The sequence below is a fragment of the Xiphophorus couchianus genome, chromosome 7, assembly GCF_001444195.1.
Source record: "Xiphophorus couchianus chromosome 7, X_couchianus-1.0, whole genome shotgun sequence".
Lineage (NCBI taxonomy): Eukaryota > Metazoa > Chordata > Actinopteri > Cyprinodontiformes > Poeciliidae > Xiphophorus > Xiphophorus couchianus.
This window is the reverse complement of record NC_040234.1, coordinates 22,606,145-22,626,304: the sequence shown is the minus strand read 5'-3', so window position 1 is coordinate 22,626,304 and position 20,160 is coordinate 22,606,145. Positions and strand designations below refer to the sequence as shown.

Sequence of the window (20,160 nt, the reverse complement as noted above, 5' to 3'; positions counted from 1 at the left end):
GCCTTGAGGACCAGGGTTGGGAAACATTGTGTTAGGCTTTTGGTTGCTGGAGAGGAATCCTCAAGAAAACCTGTTAGCGTCTGCAGAACACTTAAGACTTGTGTAGAGATTCACCTACAGGCAGGACAGAAGCACCAAAACATCCTGCCAAAGATAGAATGGTTGGGTTGTGTTAGAATGGCTCAGTCAACTTAAAGTGCCAGACAGATGTTTTTCAATTCTGCAAATAAAAATAGGCAAATATGCTTGTAGATCTGCTCAGCTGGTAAAGAGATTTAGCTTACCTGAATTTTACTTATTTAAAAAGTTTGATTACTTCTATTTAGCTAGAATCAAAGTGTAACCTTTGCTCTAGTTTTCCACAAGCTGAGAAAATGACACAGTCTTCCTGTTGAGAAAAAAAAGGCCAAGTCTTGCAAGCATATGTGCTTTTGCCTCATATGATCCAAATTCGTCTTAGGGCACAGCTCCCCATGTATAACCCCATGTTTTAAATGAGAACCAAATGTTACTTTAAGCTTTTCCTCACTGTTCGTGTGCTGTTTAGTTGGATTGGTCCGGAATGCCAGAGGAGAATGCCAACCAGTTCAGAGGAGGTTGGGAAAAGCTGATTCTCTGACCCTCATGGAGATGTTGGCCACACCATTAAGCTATTTAAATGGTTGATTGGAAAGGAGGCTGGAGCAGTTCGCTTTGTTGGATCATTTTTGGAAAAGGCATATGTCAGAATGGTAGGAGCAGATGTTTTGTGGTTCTGCAAACCTGAGGTAAAAACCCGAACCATTTCACCATTTCACCTGCCCCACTGCATGTGTGGGGAAACTTTGCACTTACAGCAAATGGCTTTTGTAGTTTCTAAACATTTTAATGCAAAATCTTTTCTTATACAATAAAAGCTAAATCATTGTTCTGCACTAATCAGTCCGATTTTGCACAACTGCACTGTGGCACACTTGCTGTACATATACGTATTTACATATACATCTACATTTTTTTTTTTATCTTTGCAAGGACTGCTCTTAAGTTGCTTTTATGTTAACAGCATTTCATATTTTTACAATTTATAGCATTTTATATTTTATTTTTATTTTATCTACAACTACTACTCAGTGGTAGTTGTTATTGTGTCTTGTCTCTATGCTGTAACTGCAAAGTAATTTCCCTGCTGGGATGAATAAAGTACTTCTATTCTATTCTATTCTATTCTATATTCACTTTTTAAACTTTAGTTAATTTTCTTCAGTTAAAAAGTTTATGCATGAAATAACCTGTAAAAGGCTGCTGTTTTACAACTGCTTATTAAAGGGGACATGTTATGCAAAATTAATAATTTACATGTTTTGTACTTCCATTTGAGTCGCTACTGCTTCTGAAAACAACCCAAGCACTTAATAAAACTACCCTTATTTTTTTAAGGGTATTTTGCCATTTTAATAAAATAGTAAAAGATTATTAAGACTTCTAAAATGGCATACAATGACTATTTTTTGGTTTCTAGGAAATTTGCCATTTCAAAAACCTTCTTAATGTAATGTCATAAAACAAAATCCAGTTCACAAATCAGACATGTACAAGTTCATTGCACTTGACCAGTGTTGTAAAGTAACGAAGTAAAAACACTACTTTACTTAAGTATATTTTGGAGTACTTCATACTTTCCTCGAGTATGGAAAATTTTTGATAACTTTCACTTTTACTTCACTATATTTCCGAACTTAATTGCGTACTTTTACTCCGATACATTTTCAATGTGTGGTTTAGTTACTCGTTACAAAAAAGCGAGAGAGAAACAAAGTGTTTTGACACCACCTACTGATTGTAGGATTGACTGATTCACTGATTTGTGAAGTAGAGTAATCGTATCAGCTTTTTTTTCTTCATGTTGGCCGCATTTTCTGTACTATTTATTTTTCTCATTTTCAGCACTGACCTTACTTGAATGGAAAACTTAAGGCTTACAAAAACTTTGTATTTTCTGTCCTGGAGGGTTTACTAAGAAGCTGGTTCAGTTGTAAAGCAGGTTAAGTTAACCTTGTGCTATAGGTAAAGCACCTCATTTTCTTAACTAAATGATGCCTGCAGGTATATCTATTAGCAGGTTTAATTTTGCCTGCACTTGGTTGTGTACATTATTTTAAGTGTATTTGAGAAGTTTACCAAAATATAAAAAATGTCATTCAAACTGCATTTGCTTTGTTTTACTTTTTACTTGTACTTTTCATTGCATTACTTGAGTACATCCATTTTTACAGTAATTTCCATACTTAAGTACAAGACGTTTCAGATACTTTAAGACTTTAACTCAAGTAACATTTCAGTCAGTGACTTGGACTTTTACCAAAGTCATATTTTGGAGAGGTACATATACTTTTACTTGACTCTGATATTTCAGTACTTTATACAACACTGCACTTGACTTATAACATAGATGAACTCCTGTCACCTGTTGTGGGTCTTTTGACTGTGATTATAAGTCAACAGCAGCCCAACCACGTCATGCGTCCTCGTTTTGCGTTGCTAACCTTGAAAAATGATGGCCTAATTTGGTGTGCACAGCTCACAGAACTGTACAGAGCCTCTACATTATGTTGCTGACCTAATGATCAATTTTGTAAACAGCTGAACCACTAATTATTAAATGTCATGTATGAAGCAACGTGTGACATTTGCAGCACTTTCCTTCAAGTTTTTTCCACAAATTTAAGACCATGTTGAAATATGTCATGAGCCAAAATATTACTTATCACATCCAAATTGGCATTCACTCACCTCATTGACTTCCTGTGTTTTAAAAGTTTACGTGACCTAGGTTGTAGAGGCAGATGAGCAAATACTTTGAGAATATAGTGTGTTTTATTTTCCTGTAGAACTAACAGCCATATTGATCTCTCATCTGTATGGGAATCAAATGTCAGGATGGAGCAGCTGTTAGAGGCTGCCCTTGTACCCGTGGCACAATGCAGTCAGACAATGAGCTGAATTAGAGCTGCATAATATATTGAATTATAGTTGATATCGCAGTGTAATTGTATGGAAATCAATATTATCATCAAATTATCTTGGATGCAATATTTGGTAGGATCCTATATGTCAAGTGTCTTCCATTCCAGTATCTGTCCAGCTGAATGTATTTTAACAAGCCTTTATGCCAACTCCCGAGCTGTGGGGTGAGGATATTTTGTAATTATAAAGTATGAAAGACATGTGAGTTAATTGGATTGTATCTCCTGACAGCATGAAAATTAAATATCTTTATGAACTTAATCAAAACTGAATCTTTAGAAATGTGTGCAGAGCTTAGTGTTAGAAAAACCTAAAAAAAGAAAGATTTTCCAAAGGTGTTCTATTGGGTTGAGGTCAGGACTCTGTTCAGGCCAGCCAAGTTCACAAACACTAGACTCTCCCCTCCATGTCTTTATGGACCTCCTGAAAAACATCTCCACACCATAATCCCCCTCCACCAAACTTTACACTCGGCACAATGAAAAGTCAGAAAAGTACCGTTGTCCTGGCAACCGCCAAACCTAGACTCGTCTATCAAATGGAGAAGCGCGATTTGTCACTCCAGAGGACGTGCTTCCACTGCTCTAGAGTTCAGTGGCGCGTGCTTTACACCACTGCATCTGATGCTTTACATCACATGATGATGTAAAGCATCCCTGATCCTGGCTTGGATGCAGCTCATTCAGGCCATGGAATGGAAACCCATTCCATGAAGCTCTCTGCACATTGTTCTTGAGCTAATATGAGGCCCACATGAAGTTTGGAGATCTTTAGTGATTGACTCTGCAGAAAGTTGTTAGCCTCTTTGCACAATGCGCTTCAGCATCCGCTAACCCCGCTCAGTCAGTTTACGTGGCCTACCACTTGGTGGCTGAGTTGGCCTCAATATGGACCTATTTTACAGATTTTTTTATAGGGATTCACAATATATTGGCACTAACATCAGCATTGGTCAGTTGTAGTTGTTTTATAGGGATGCATAATATATCTGCCCTAATATTAATAGCGGCAAACTTTAATAATTTTTTTAGGGATTCACAATATTTTTGTACTAACATCTACTTATACATTGGTATGGGCCTTCTTCATCCGGAGGTCAACAGTGTCAAGACGAGAATTTGCACATATTCTAGTTATTTTTAACTTATTGATATCGGTCCAATAAATAAAAATGGGATCAATATTTGGGTGTGCTGTGGTGGCACAGGGGTAAAGCACAACCCATATATGGATGACCCTCTCTTCCCCCTCTCTCTTAACACACTTTCCTGTCAGACTACTCTCAAATAAAGGCCACTAGAAGCAATAAAGCCTTTAAAAACAACAACAAAACAACAGCATTTATTTCCATCTTGTTGCTGTTTGTCTCTGGAGTGACAGTGATGCATTGCATTATTGTGGGGAGTTAAACTGAAGCAGAGAACTCAGCACTGTGATTGTTTTCTTTCAAGGTGTAGAAAGGACTGGGAAGTATATATACAGTATATATATATATATATATATACTGCTCAAAAAATAAAGGGAACACTTAAACAACACAATATAACTCCAAGTAAATCAAACTTCTGTGAAATCAAACTGTCCACTTAGGAAGCAACACTGATTGACAATCAATTTCACCTGCTGTTGTGCAAATGGAACTTTGTACAGAACAAAGTATTCAATGAGAATATTTCTTTCATTCAGATCTAGGATGTGTTATTTGAGTGTTCCCTTTATTTTTTTGAGCAGTGTATATATATATTCTGTATATATACACAATATTGGTAAATATCGGTTATCGGCCACAGCTGCAATGAGAATATTGGATTTTGATATTGGGCCAAATTTTTATATCAGTGCAATCCTTACAACTCATCGCACAACAAACACCAACATCATGTAGCCTCAATACTAAAGTTACACACTCCAGATAGAACCAGCATTAAATAGAATGCAAAACGAATCCAAAATAGGCTTCTAGTGTCAAGGTTGTTAAACACACACCCAGGTTCTTTGTCTCCTATGCCTCAAATGAGTCCCTTCTTACCCAGGAACTCTTCTTGAAACATATGGATCAAATTACCCTGCTGCATGCTAGGATTTCCCTCTCATCTCATACCTTGGCTTTTATGTATGGAACAAAGAGTGCGAGCCTTAAGATGGATGCTGCATCTGCCAGCAGCCACAGCACGTTCTCATCCTCTGTACAGACTTCAAATAACACTGTTTTTCCATTTGCCTGCCACACTGTGTTCCCGTGCCAAGGGAAAGCCTGTGTCCTCAAATGCCTGCTGGATATTCACAAAGTCTTCAGAGAGAACGACCCAGCCTACATACTGAACGACTTGTACATCACAGATTACTGCATCTGGATCCAGAGGGTCAGGTAAGTCCATCCAGGCACACAAATCCGTGCTCAGCTTCATACACCACCTTCTTAAGTACCGTTGTAGTAGTACGGTACTTAAAAATTATGAGCTTCCACAATAAATTGACTTAGATCGAATACGATTGCACACCATGCATTTTCATATTGCATAATTTTTCATCCACTTTACAGTTCTGTGCTACTGTATGTTCAGGTTTGGCGTTGTAATGTGACAAAAAAGTCTAGGGTGTGCAATTCACTGTAGCTCTTCAAGCCTAACATCGAGAATCTGTGCTTTGTTCTTCAGATGATACAGGTCATCCGCTTTCTCCTCCTCCTAGTTCATATTTAAAAATTACTCACACACTTTAAATGTGAGCCTGCAAGCACATTTCTCAGTAATGAGCTCTGTTTTACTCTTGGCCAAAGTTCAGCTGAGTGATGTGCTCATCTGGAAAGAAGCCCAGTTGAAAAATGTGTGCCTGATGTTGTAGGCTCTGTGCCCAGATGTAGACACAATAACAGGTCCACGGGGATTTAGTGCAACCCCACCACCACCACCGCTCCCCCTACGTCAAGACTTTTCCAGTTCCGAATCTGAAGTTCTGCTCTGAGAACGGTTCAAATGCTGGAATGTAAGAAATCAGCTGCAGGGTTTAAGCTTGATGGCTTGCGTTTATCTCCTCAATTGAAGAGTCATCTGGACTGTAGGATTGGGAATTAATATTTGTGAATATTTCCAAAGACTTACAGCTGTGAACCATGGCTTTGTCACCCTGTAAAAGAAATCTGCCTGAGAATTCCCTACATATAAATGAGCTGAAGACAATTTTTCATGTGTAGAAAAGTTGCATAAACACATAAGTAAGTTTTTTCCCCATTTAAATTCAATTCAAAAATTATTTTATCTCAAAGAGAAACTTAATGTTGTTGTAACTGGTATCATCCAAGTATGTTCAGAATGGTTGGATCTCTGGCTACAATCAAGTAGCTTGCCATCATCAGTGTGTGAGTGTGTGCCTGAAAGGGAATGAAAAATGAAAAGTGTCTTTTAATGTCTTCAAAAGTGCTATATAAGTCAGTTCATTTAAAAAGACCTCTGACAGAAGACTGTTTCTGTATCAGTTTTATGATATGCTAATAGCTGAATTTCCGGTCAGCAGAGTATTGATATTGCACAGTAATATGTTATGGAAAGGTCCAGAACTTTAATGCATTTATTTTGATTAATTAACTCCGTCGGTGTAGAGTTGGTTCAGTGTTCCATGCAATATGTCGCGTCACCAACACAACCCTACAAAATTCACAGCCTTAAGGAACTCTGGGCGAATCTCATCCAACCCCGGGGCCTTGCCTCTCTTGACTCAGCGACCTCATTCCCAGAGATTGTAGACCTCAACCCAGGGTCCCCAGGCTCTGCTTCCTCAATGGAAGGCATGTTAGTAGGATTGAAGAGGACTTTGAAGTATTCTGCCCAAAAGACCACAATGTCCCAAGTCGAGGTCATAGGCACATCATTCCCACTATAAACAGTGTTGGTGCTGTCCTTTCCTGGGATGCTTTATGGTGAGAATCGCCTCAAAGCCGTGTGGTAGTCTTTTGGTAGACTGCCGGTACTGATCAGCTGCTTCTGGGGTTCCAAAAAGGCCAGGTAGGATTCCTTCATCAGCCTGACAGCATTCCTCACCAAAGGTGTCCACCAGCGGGTTCTAGGGTTACTTACTTGACATGCACTGCTAATCTTGCGGCCACAGCTCTGATAAGCTGCCACTACAATGGAGGCACAGAAAATGATCCACTCAAATTCAATGTCCACCACCTCCCCCAAAACGTGTTCAAAGTTCTTCCGGAGGTAGGAGTTAAAGCTCCGTCTCACACGAGACTCTGCCAGACATTCCCAGATGACCCTCATAATACGTTTGGGCCTGTCAGGTCTGCTCATCATCTTCCCCCACCCTAGGAGCCAACTCACCATCAGGTAGTAGTCAGTGGACAGCTCCACACCTCTCTTCACTGGAGTGTCCAAGACATACGGCCGCAAATTCAGTGAGACAAAGTCGATCATCGAACTGTGGCCTAGGATGTCCTGGTCCCAAGAGCACATATGGATGAACACATATGAACGCTGCATCCTCTTGAAGCTGAATTGTTTTACCCACTAAGTTCTGTGAAACTAAAACCAGGGACAAATGGTTTCTTTATCCGTCTTCCCCCTTCTCGGCAATGCGTCGTTCACTGCAGAGTCCACAGGTGCAATAGGATACAAGTCAATAATCTGCTTATTTTAGAATAATTTTTTCCTCTTTTTTCGTTCTCCCCATCTGTTTCATCCTGGGTCAAAAAAAGTCTGCAGGTTGTTTATTTTGCAATGCAGCATTCATAAAACTCCTGGGCCTTTTCTGCCATTTCAAATAAGTGGCTTTCTCAAACGTAAATTTAGGACAGGTAAGGAAAAGAAGATGAAATGTCACACCTTTCTGGTAAAGAGCCCCTTTAACATCATTGAATGCCAACCATTTCTTTGCAAGAGTGATGCTGAGATCTGGATATATTCTCAGGGTGGTTCCCTGATACTTTAGTTTGTGCTGCCTGGACCATCTTATAATGACTTCTTTCTCCAGTTCCGAAGGAATGCAAGGATGAAGGTCGTCCTGCTTAGGGCTTGGATCCAGCTGTGTGCTGTACGCACTCTAGTTCCGGGGGAGACGGGAATGTGCCGTCCCCCACAACATCCTTCAGCATCTTGGAGATTAACTTAGTAGGATCCTAGCTGTCTTCACTGCATTCAGGTCTAGTAATTATGCATAGATTGGATCTTCAAGATCGATTTTCCATAATTTTTATGTCTTTGTGTCATGAGGTAGATCTCAGTCGGCTGGTGAGAGAAAAAGTAGATCTTGGTCTCAAAAAGTTTGAGCAACCCTGCGGTAGATCATGGTGGCCGCTCTGATCTAAATCAGGGGTTTTCCCCGACTGGGAGTTAACGCAGCCTGTTGAATGTGACAGGTAGCCAATCAGAAAGTGAGGATTCTCCTCCGTGCTTTCTGAGGGGAAATTACAGAGGGGAATCCCGGACATTGGAGATTATATGAGGAAACAACATTAATGTTTATTCAACATTTCATGCAAAGAATATAGAAATGACAAGGGAAGTAGTTGGAGCAAAATTGCTACTGCAGTTGAGAAACCCGGTAACTTTTCAGCTGTTCTTCGTTAACGTGACATGATTTTCATTCAGTCAGGACTGACACTAGCCACATGCATTGCAGGTAGATTGTAGTAAAGCATTGATTAATGCCTGGTTTTAAAATTAGTTAACTGAACTTATAGCAATTATTTTGTGCCCATTGTTGGACACCACACGGCAGGCTTGAACCCGATCAAACCGTTATACCTAGGATTTCTGTCGGCTAGTTTGTGGTCTCTCAGGTTTTGAAAATGGGCCGACAGCTCCAAGATCGTGTCGTGTGCACTGGGCATTACAGTAAGAAAATGAGGATGGGAGATGTCAGTGGAGTCTGTCAGTGGAGAGCACCGGAGTTGAGCCTTTTGTCATTCAGTGTCATCAACAGAAAGACAAAAAGGTCGGAAGAAACGATAAAGCCGATAATTAAAATGAGGTTGATAGTTTTAATTTATCATACGATTAATTGATTTATTGTTTATCGCGACAGGCCTAATAACATATAGATGAAATGTCACACCTTGCAAAATGAAGAGTTGCTAATTAACTTGACATGTTGCCTAGATCGTTAGCAAACCTTATCTAACATGGAGTAAGTACATGTCGTAGCTGCTTGTATGTTAGCTTACTAGATATTTATAACTTCTAAAAAGAGTGCAATGTTAAAATTAAATATGAGCCAACTATTTTTAAAATGCAAATCATAACGTTGATACCTACCCAATGCTATAGCTGTTTAACTGCTGTAGTGGAGCTTTGTTTACTAGACTGCGCATTCACTCTAGTTTTCTCTGTGTGGGAGGTTCTGCTGAGGGAGGGCTGCATGACGCAGCAGTGAGCAAGGGGGCGGGGCTTGTAGGAGCTTGTTCAAATTTTCAGGTTAAGTCCATGGTATTGAAAAAGTTACATACTGCAGCTTTAAAGTTGTTCCACTGCCAAGATAGTTCTGTGATCAGTTGGGACACGGAAACAAGATCTCCGCATTTACTTTTGCCAAGTGGTTCCATGTTGGAGGCAGCCATTGATGCTATTTTGCTAGCTAGGCTATTCGTTCTCCTGGTTAAATTAGAAAACCTTTGTTGTTTAGGATTATCACTGGCCATTATACTGTCACAAGGGTTCAGGAACAGTGCTTCTGTCGGTCCAGTGCTTTCTGACAGAAGCAGATAAAAAATAAGTTAAAGATTAGTTTACTTACTTTTTATCTCATATAAACACTTGGAGTTTTTGCTGATATAAGAATCTTAAATCTTCTCCACCCAAACACTGGTATTGAATTTCTGAGAGATTTTTTTTCACTCAGCATCTGAGCTTGATTTATATCTTTAAATCATTCATGAACATTCATTTAACAACCTCATAATGATTCTGCCATAAGAACATGCCTTCTTTTTTTCTCTCTTTTTGACACACACACGGAGCTGCTGTACGAGTCCCTAGAGCTGCTTAAGCTCTGTCAGCTCACAGGAAAAGTCAATCAGTCTCTTATCTGCTGAGGGGCACCGACCGGAGCGCTGCTGCTCCTCCTCGTTGCACTCTGGAACTCAATGTCAGCTTGACGGGGTGATTCCAGCTATGCTCTACATCGATTATTAAATGGATTAGCCCTTTCTGTGGCAGCCCCAAGCGCAGATTCTATTGTTACATCTCTCTTTGATAGAGATGCGTTTTTTATTATCAGCCCTTACAGGCCGTCGCATTGGGAAAAAGACATCCAGGTTACAGAGCTTCTGTCACCTTCAGCCACTTGAGAGAGACACTAAGCCTGACTGCCTTTTTTCTCCTGTAGGATATGTATTTTGGCTCACACTCCATGGATATTTCATACAATCCGCTCTTGTGATTTAAGGGCGCATTCATACCAGCCCTGTTTAGTCCGCTTCAGTGTGAATGCAGTTTGATGCAGACAAAAAAAACTAACTCTGATCTGCCTAAAAACCTAGATCTGACCTAGATCCAGCTGAAGTGAATTCTAGCGCAGTTCAAAAGCATATGTGAACACCAAGCCGATCGGAAATTGCTCCAAAATGCAGTGGTGGAGGAAGTACGCAAACAATGTACTTGAGTAGAAGTGCAAATAAACAAATAAAATGTACTCGAGTAAACGTAAAAGTACCACATTAACATTCTTACTTGAGTAAAGGTAATTAAGTACTGTCTTTTTAAAATACTTAAAGTATTAAAAGTAAAAGTACTTGCTGAATGTATTACCTAATGGCTAATACAATATCATTAAGTGTACCTATCACATTTAATTTTAATACACCTCTAATGTGCCATTTTAATGAGCAATGCTGCAGATAAAGCATGCTTTTTGTGTTTACTCTCTGTGACAGTTTAGATTTAGATTTGTGATTCTATGCATCAGAACTTCACGGATGACTTCTAGCAGTCCTTAAGTCATTTTCAATACATCAGGATATCTATGAAAAGTTCATCCATTTCAGTAACTCAGCTCAAAAGTTAAACTCATCAGTTCATCACATGAATTCCCTACAAACTGCTTTAAAGCTTCTTTTTGTTACTGATGATGATTTGTTGGTAACAGCTAATGAAAACATAACATTTCTGATTAGATCACAGACCAATAAAAATACCTTCATGTAGAAATGTGGGTCTAATGAAAAATATGTTTAAGTTGTTTTCAAAATCTGCCAAACTATGGGGGAATTTTTCTGCCATAATTTGAGAGCACACATTCTCAGTCTGAAAGCAGGATTTTATGTCTTTTGTTCTCAAAACTTTCAAAACTTGTGCTTAAATTTTCAGTCTTAAAGCAGGTTTCATGTCTGTCTTTTTAAAACTTATAATGCTTGTACTCAAAACTTCTGCTGTCTTTCCAATATTCACTGTTCTTTCTCAAACATTTCTCCTAACACTCAAAACTTGCCTCTGCTCAAATCAAATCTCCGCTTGGAAACATTTTCTGCTAGTGCTTGGAACAAAAGAGCACCGTCACCTGGCAACCTCTCAGCCAATAGAATGAAAGTGATATACTGGGTGAGTTTGTTTCCTTCCAGTGGGTGTCCCAATGCTCCTTCCACCCCCACCTCTGTTCCCTCCTCCCCAGTCAGAAATTGAAGTAGTAAAGGTTGTCACGGCAACTGGCGAGCATTGATCCATAGTGGTACTCAGCTTTACATATGTGATTTATTTGCAATGTGGACACCGAGTGAAATGAGTCTGCTCTGCTGTGAAGGTTTGATGTTGAACGGATGACTGTGTCAAACTGACTGCAGTGCTGAAGAAGCAGGAGAAGCTAATAGCGGCTAATAGCCACTTTCAATGCTGCTCAGGACAGGCTGCAGTCCAGCCTGTCCCCATAAAAACCCCATAAAACTCTCCAACAACATGTAATATATTGCTAACAGTGCGTACACAGTACTTGTTCTATTATATGTCCATACTTGATGTTTGTACCCAACTGTCATGACAGTTGTTAGCAGTTGTTGGTGCCATAGCACTTCTGGTTTTGTTTATGTCAACTTAAATAAACCAGAAACTTAGAGCTAACTCTTTTCTCGCTGTGTTCATATTTTACACAATATACATACATTACACAAAACAGAATAAGCTAAATTTATTATTATTTATTGTTTTGAAAAAAAATGAAGTCACTAGAGGAATTGAAAAATCAATAAACATAGCGACAAAGTGAATAAGTTGATGAGTCCTTCTTTCATCCTGATGACACCCCCATCCCTCTGCTCATCCCCTCACTCTACCATGTCTCTTGGCTTCACCACATTTGCTAGAAGGAAGAAGGAAGTTGTCTTCTTCAGAGGTTTTCCTGTCGTTTCCTTCAGTGGATCTTGGTTCGATGATGGATCATGTTGGCTGTTGGCATTGTTTCCTGCACCGTGACACATTCCCCAGAGTGAAATCAGTTCTCACCTCCTCTTCGTGGCAAGATGAGACGTAATGGATTCTTGGCTATATGACGCCTCTATCCTGTCATTGCTTGCCGCCTACAAAGCAGAAGTGATCATCTTCGCATGATGGATATGCGATTAATGGATGTACACTCACTGTGGGGGGCTGTTTGATTTATCTAATCTCCCAGCCATCCCATGGGCACTTCTCCTTCTAAAGTTCCACCGACTGCCAGGATGTCTGTCTCAGATTTACTGCCTTGCAAAGACTTCAACATGATTTAAGACCCCAGTGTATGCGATCTTCCTTACCCTTACACAGTGAGTGAGAGCAGCGCTTAACTGTGTGACCTCCTAGCAAATTATGTTGCACACCAACCCTGATTTTTGCTGTTCTGTTTGTCTTCTTTTTTTGTAGCTCCAGACCTCAGTTTCCCTTCAGATTGCCTCCTGATGAGCTTGTTTGATCATACTGTTACGTCCAAAAAGGGCACACCGTATTTGAGGACACGGAGGCAAGAATGAGGGTTCAAAAATTAAAACTCTCTTGAACTTTTCTTTTGGTTGAGCTGCTTTGGTTTTCTGTGAAGAAAAAAAAGAGAGAGAGTTAAATACCCTGAGTCCCCCGTGTCCCAAAAAAGAGAGGAAAAAACAAAACCCCTAAAGTATTAACAGAAAGTTGGACCTGGTGAACCGATCAAAAAGAACAAAATGGTACAGCAGGGGACCAACCCTACACAGGGCCGTCAAAGCCCCTACTAATACCGGACTAAAGCAAAAATAATCTACTGCAAAAGAAAGATCGGAAACAGAACCACTGGTCCCACCAGGCCAACATCAAACGAAAAAGCAAACAAACAAAACCTAACAGAACTACTGCATGGCAGGCTGGAGACGTTAACTGCAGCATGCAGCTACTGGAGACGTGCGTGCACCGCGTCAGGACACATCCCCGGTGGTGGTAATGGAAGGGCGGGTCTCCCAATCACGTCGAAACCCAGCCTATATATATGCGGACCAACAAATTAATGCAATCAAATTAATTACCAAAAATAAGAGATTATCTAAACTCCAAAATATTAAGAAAAAACAGAAAGTCAGTCTATAAACAAAACAATTTAGAAAAATAGACAAAAATGATTAGAATGTGCCCAAAGCACATGGCACATACTTACATCAGCATTATCTCAAGACTCCAAATACACCAAGTGCCTTTTCAATTCATTAGTTCCAGGATGAGATTTTGAAGGCCAAAGGTTCCCCTGCAGAGATTCTGCACAACAAAGAGGACAGTAGAGTAGAATAGAATATACTTTTTTGATCAATATACTTTATTGATATTGCTGGGGATTTGCTATTACACCAAAGGTGCCAAGTATTAATAATGCAAATATAAGCGATAAAATTTATATTTTACTCTGGAAAAAATTAAGCGACTACTATACTGAACCCCATTGAAAACCTTGTGAGAAAATTAGATGTAAGTTACTCAGAGTTGGGCATTGTAAGTCTGATGGCCACAGGCAGAAATGATTTTCTGTGGTGCATTTAGATAAAAATGGCTGAAGGTGCTCCTGTATCTGGCCAGCACGTCATGAAGTGGATGAGACTTGTGTAAGACGGCCTGCGTCTTAGACAGGATCCTACTCTCTGACACTACTGTCAGTGTCCAGCTCCTCTCCAACAAACTCGCTGGCCTTGTGGTTCAGTCTGTTGGTGTCCTCCACCTTCAGCCTGCTTCCCCAGCACACCACAGATCAGATCACTATGAGCACAGTTTGAAACCAGACTTTTATATAATTCCAACTACGTAAAAGTTGGAAGTATAATTCAACCCAGAGGAATGGGCCAGAACTTCAGCAAAGTATTGTGAGAAACCTTTGGAAGAAAACTCAAAACGTTTGACCCGAGTCATTCTGTTCAAAGGTAATGATACCAAATACAGTAGAAATTTATGTAAACTTCTGATTTAGAAGACATTAATAAAAGTTTTAACTTTGGACTGTGACATAGAAAAAGGTGTATGAGTCTTTTTATTCTTCTCATTATTACTTGTATGTAAACTTATGGTTTCGACTATATATGGTTCTGGTAAAATGATCTCTACTTTTTTGTGAGGTCAAGTTTTTAGTTAATGCTTTTAACATGATAAAATGGCTAAAATACTCAGTGGGGTGTGAATATTTTTAGTATGGTATTTTTTGTAGTCTGATATGACGTGTTTCTTAAATTTGACAGTATTTAAGAAAATTTGCAGGTTACTACCCTGTAAATAACCTATCTCTACAGACTCTGTCATGGTGAGTCGTAGATGTAAAACCCGAACAATACAGATGTTGTGTTTGGGGCTGTAAGGTTCAGCCAAGAAATTAAATCCTCCTTTGAAGACTCGAACAGTGGGCTCTGGCCCAGGCGTGTTATCAAGATCTTTGTTAATAATGAGCATCACTTTGGGCTGCATCACTCAGCTGTCAAATGGTCATCCTGGATGCTTTAAAATAAAGGAGATTAAGGAGCTGCTCTGTCTCAGGAGTGATGGAGATCCTGATGGGTCCCACTGGGAAGAAGAAAGACACAAATGTCACTAATCTAACAGGGATAAGTAGTGCAGATTTCCTCTCAGCATGGGGCCACTCCAGATTTTGTCTTGAATACACATGCTCATTTTAAACAGATAACTGAGCCTGCATAATTTGTTCCTCTCATGTTTGGAGAGCATTCCAGTTAATACAACTGATTATGTGTGTTGTTTTTTTCTTGTCATTGTGGCTTCACAGGCTGATGTTTTGAGGAGGAGCCCTATAAAACTAGGAATCTCCATGATTTCTGAAGCATAGAGAAATCACAGGCTTGAAACTGAAAAGAGCCAAATCTTTACAATGTTTGAATTAAATATCAGTATAATACAAAAATGAAGTGTTTCTTAATCAGACAAAAATGGATGGGATGAGTTTTACCTAACGTAACAAAATCCTCAGTCAATAATTCTGTTCTCATTTTAACACTAAAATGTATGTTGTGCTAACCCAACAGCTCCAATGATAAACATTATTTCAGCTAACGCATACAAATACAGTCAACACAGTATTTGTTGTGTTATGGTGTTTACTGTCTGAAAATGCTATGTTATATATATATATATATATATATATATATATATATATATATATATAATTTTATTTTTTTTCCCTCTGTGTGCTCCAGTGAGCCAAGCAGTGACATTTCTGTTGTGTCTTTGTGCAACAACAATAAAATAAGTCTATTTAACAGAAGTTAATGTGCTAAATTCAATTCAAATTATTTCTTCCCTTGGAAGACTACAATTCTCAAGCACCGATTTAGATTTGATGTTATAATTTACTAGTTCTATTATGCCCTTAGATATTGTTTTTATGTTTTTATTTTGTTCCTGTATGCTTCTTGTTTGAAAAAAAGAAGGAACATGAGGAGAGGAAAATGGAACTGCTCCATAAACAGTCATCAACCTCTTCAAAATAAGAGCATGAATGTTAACATCTATCTATCTACCTGTTGAATTCTAAACAGTATATAAAACTTCAACACAGATGTTGAGCTTTATTCAATAGACATCATAGGGACTGGATCAACCCCATCTTCCATTTACTCATCCATTCATTTATCCATCCATTCATCTATCCATCCATCCCTGTTGTATGTGAATCTATAACAACAAAGAAAGCTTCACACATTTGCTTGTGAAAGGAAGTGGGTAGATCAAACAGTGTCTTTAGTTTACATTACTAATATTTGAAAAACATGTCAAGCTTTAAAATTATTTTGAACAAGAATGATTCCCAAAGTCAAATCTGTTATCCTTCCACATAACATCACCTCAGACTGGCATCAGACAGTTGATTGATCCCTGTCTCATTGTCTCAAAGCTACAGTAAAGCCTTTTTTAGGCTGCTGTGAAACCAAACTCAAACAATGTCTTATTGGATAAAGTCATCTGTGTTTCTTATATCTGCAATACTTATCAGCGTCTGGGGGGGCATTCCGGTGTTTAGTCACACTGAAGAATTGCATCTCCTAGTTGTCAGCCCCCCGCCCCACACACTTCCTTGAGCTAGTGAATGAAGCCTCCACAAGTCTCTCCAAGGGATTCCAGTGCTTCTATTACCCAGATTTCTACATCTGAGGACAAGCTTTATCTGACATGTTTTTCAAGACCATGGGCTCACTGAATGAGCCACTCTCTGAGCAAACATGAACTGGATGAGAGAAACCCAAGACTGTAATTTAACTTGGCTTCACAGACACAGGCGGCTCACATACGCAGAGACGCTCTCTCTGCCCGTTCTCGCCAAATACTTTGGCAAATGGAGGCATCTTTGTCTCAGCAGAAGTTTTCCAACCTTGGAGAAATAAAAAAGTCTCCCTTCCACAGTTTAATGAAGGCAAGCCACAACCGCAGTGTGGTAATGACCGGATTGTGTACAACATTATCGCTCCCTCCTTCCGGACAGAGCCTTTGTATCCACCACAAACAGAGCTTCTCCCACCACAGAGTGAGGGAGGGGAGTGAAAACAAGCACCCCCCTTCTCCATTGCTATCTCAATAATGACTTCCCACGGGGGGAAAGAGAATACAGGGCCGTGACTGAAGTGGCTCTACTGCAGGAGGCCCCTCTGGCCCATCGTCACTGCAGGATGCTCTCACAAAGGCTTCTTAGTGCCAGGTACCTAAACAGAAATTTTATTGGCTCCCTCACTCTTCGTCCTCATCAGCAAAGGTTACCGTTATATATCAGTGTACCCTCCGCCTCCCATTGGCTCTTTGAAAACACAATCCTATACTACAGTGGTTTAAGATTCTCGGATGCAGGGATTTTCTCCGTCTCCAGAGAATGGAGGGATTTTTATTTACACATGTTGTGAATCAGTTTTTCAGCAGACAGCTAAGGAACTGGAGGTGGAGTGTTTTTCTGTCCTACCGTTGGCATTCCTGGTGTTTTTATCAGTTGATACCCAGGTTGTGTAGAAAATTCCAGATATGGTGGGCAGTAAAGCTTCAAATGAATGTTACGGGGTTTCTATTGTTCTCCTATCCATCCACCTGTTTGTCCATATGATATCCATCTGTGCCATTTGTCAATTCTTCCATTCCTTGAATTTCTTCTCTTTTTTTTGGTATATTTTACACTGAATCCTGATTGTTGAAGAAATACCTGTCCTCCAAAGGACAATTATAATTTGAATTTTCAAAACTGAAATTTTGACATGGAAAAGACGAGGGCATCAGTTTGAAATGAGATTTCAATGCATGTCAGACTAGTTCAGAGTAAACAGAAAGCAGCAGTGTAAGATGTTAGGAGCCATCTTTGACCTACTACGAAGATTAAATTTAAAATTTACAAATGTATGTAATGAATGAAGTAATATTAAAAGATTGCATGGAAGTGTTCCATTTTGTGCTAAAGAGAGGTAGGGCTGCATAATATGACAAAATGTTCTCATGGCGATAATATTAGTAAATATTGTGACGACAAAACCCTTACCTCTCTCTCATCTGTTCTTCCATCACTCTGCGACCTTTAGTAGTTTTTACAATGTCATTTCTGTGGACATCTGCTACAGTGAAACTATATAACTAGCTAAAAGTTACATTTGCATGGGGTTGCTGTGGTGGCGCAGGGGCAAAGCACAACCCACATACTGAGGCCTTAGTCCTTGTGGCGGTGGTTGCAGGCTCAATTCCCAGGCTGGCGACATTTGCCGCATGTCTTCCCCCTCTCTCATTACCCTGTTTCCTGTCAAACTACTTTCAAATAAAGGCCACAAGAGCCAACAAAACCTTTAAAGAAAAAAGTTACATTAGCATGGAAAATGTAAGTTTAAAACACTTGGAATATATTTTCCAACAATTATTGTATTCTAAATAGTGCTTTCCAATACGAGTACATTTCAGACTTTTTGTGTGATGTTTGATGATGTTACTCAAGTGTACTGTGTAAATTCTGTGAGCTCTGCAGATTCCATGTGCACTGTCAGACAGCTGAGATTTAATTTTTGTGTGTACTAATTTCCTACAATTCTCATGACAAATTCCCCACAAGCCGAATGGATTCTAGAAAGTTTGATAAGCTAGTTGGGTACCTGGCCCCATTTCTTCTCCAGCAGGTTAGCCATCACACACCTGTTAGTGCAGCACAGAAGGGCAGCCATGCTGCACATTCTTGTAACTGGTTGCTCCAGCTGTCAACATTATCACCTCGGTGTTGCATACAAAAGTGTTCGATGTCAACACTTTTTCTTGTCAGACAGTTTATTATGCATGCAGTCATAAAAATGTAGTTCTGCGCAGACCTGTCCAGCAGACATCCGCTTTAGGTCTGCTTCAAGGACGCATGGACTGAATGGAATGAAGTATGCCTGAGGCCTGAAATCTTAAGCATATCATCTGCATATACACCAATAGAAATTGGAATGGCTCAAATATTCTTCTAGAAGTCTGTCACGAGCTTCTAAACATCCAAATTGTCTTCAGATTTTTCTGACACATTTTCTGCGAAGTGTTTGTGTGCAAGAACAAACAGTGTTCCGACCCACAGACCCCCACTGCCTGTTTGTTTTCTTCTTCTTTCTCACACTTCAAAATGGAATGTGTGTGCAATAGACACAGAGGTAGAATAAGATCTGTTTACACAGCCCCTCCTTAGGTCTTAAATGAATGTGCAGCCTCCACAAACACCATTCACCAGAACAGGGCTCTCATTAGGACTGCATCAAAATGAGGAGCCACTCAGCAGTGGTTTAATTGGGCCAGAGAGGGCAAGAGGGGTAGAGTTTGTGTGCATATGAATGGCAGAACAGTAGTCCCTCCACACACACACACACACACACGCCCTCCAGCTCTGCTCTCGCACACTTTCTCCAATCTTGAATGGACACATCCTGAATGGTGGTGATCCACAGAGGTCTCCATTCAGTAATCACCACGGCAATGGGGGCGGCACACATGGGCTAACCGCACCAGGGGACAAATTGCAATCACTTTAGGTTTTGGCAGCTCAGTGGACTTTCCCAGAGTAGATAATGTGCAGCTGGGCTCCTCCACACAAAGGTAGTGCCTTTACAAAAAGAGGGCCCATGCAGGAGGACAATCATCAGCAGCACATCGTCTAACACCTAGAGCGGTCTGCTACAGTTCATGGCGACACCACTGTAAAGTCAAAGTGACAGGACAAGAATGCTGTTTAATGTACTACCTAATGAGGGCATTCTTCTAATCCTAATCTCTGGGGAAGCAGGGCTGAAGCCTGGAGTCACTCGTGGTCTGGACTTTTATTATCTGGACTGCAGTCAGACTGGACTTTACTGCAGTCTTTTCAGCTGGCTTTCAGCTTTCATTCCGCATAATCTATTCAGACTAATGGCTTGTTTCGATCATGGTTGGTTGGCCTTTTTCTGTCTGCCACACATTACACACTCAGGAGAGCCAGTGATAGATCTTCCACAAGGTTTTCACACACTCACAACCACAAGCTTCTATGTGTTTTGTTGGTATTCTGTGTGATAGATGTCATTATTGGAAAGTGGATGTTAAGTTGATTTTGCTTTAAAATTGTTTTATAAATACAACCCTGAAAATTGATGCGTATGTGACCCGAGGTATGTCTTGGTCTGACAATCCCAGACGCAGTCTTGGGGAATCATTTACGAGACCCCATCAACTTTCATGTGTTGCAGTTGCTGGTTACATTATTGGACCCAATTTTTCATCGTATAGA

The 20,160-nt window shown here is 39.9% G+C and overlaps 1 protein-coding gene across 1 annotated transcript in view; it reads left to right on the top strand.

Annotated features, from left to right (window-relative positions):
• shq1 (SHQ1, H/ACA ribonucleoprotein assembly factor) overlaps window positions 1–20,160 on the top strand; it is a 64,712-nt gene that overhangs the window by 42,593 nt on the left and 1,959 nt on the right. Inside the window, exon 11 of the mRNA XM_028022817.1 lies at window positions 5,251–5,371. Coding sequence (XP_027878618.1) covers window positions 5,251–5,371 — 121 coding nt within the window. The remainder of the gene's footprint in view (window positions 1–5,250; window positions 5,372–20,160) is intronic.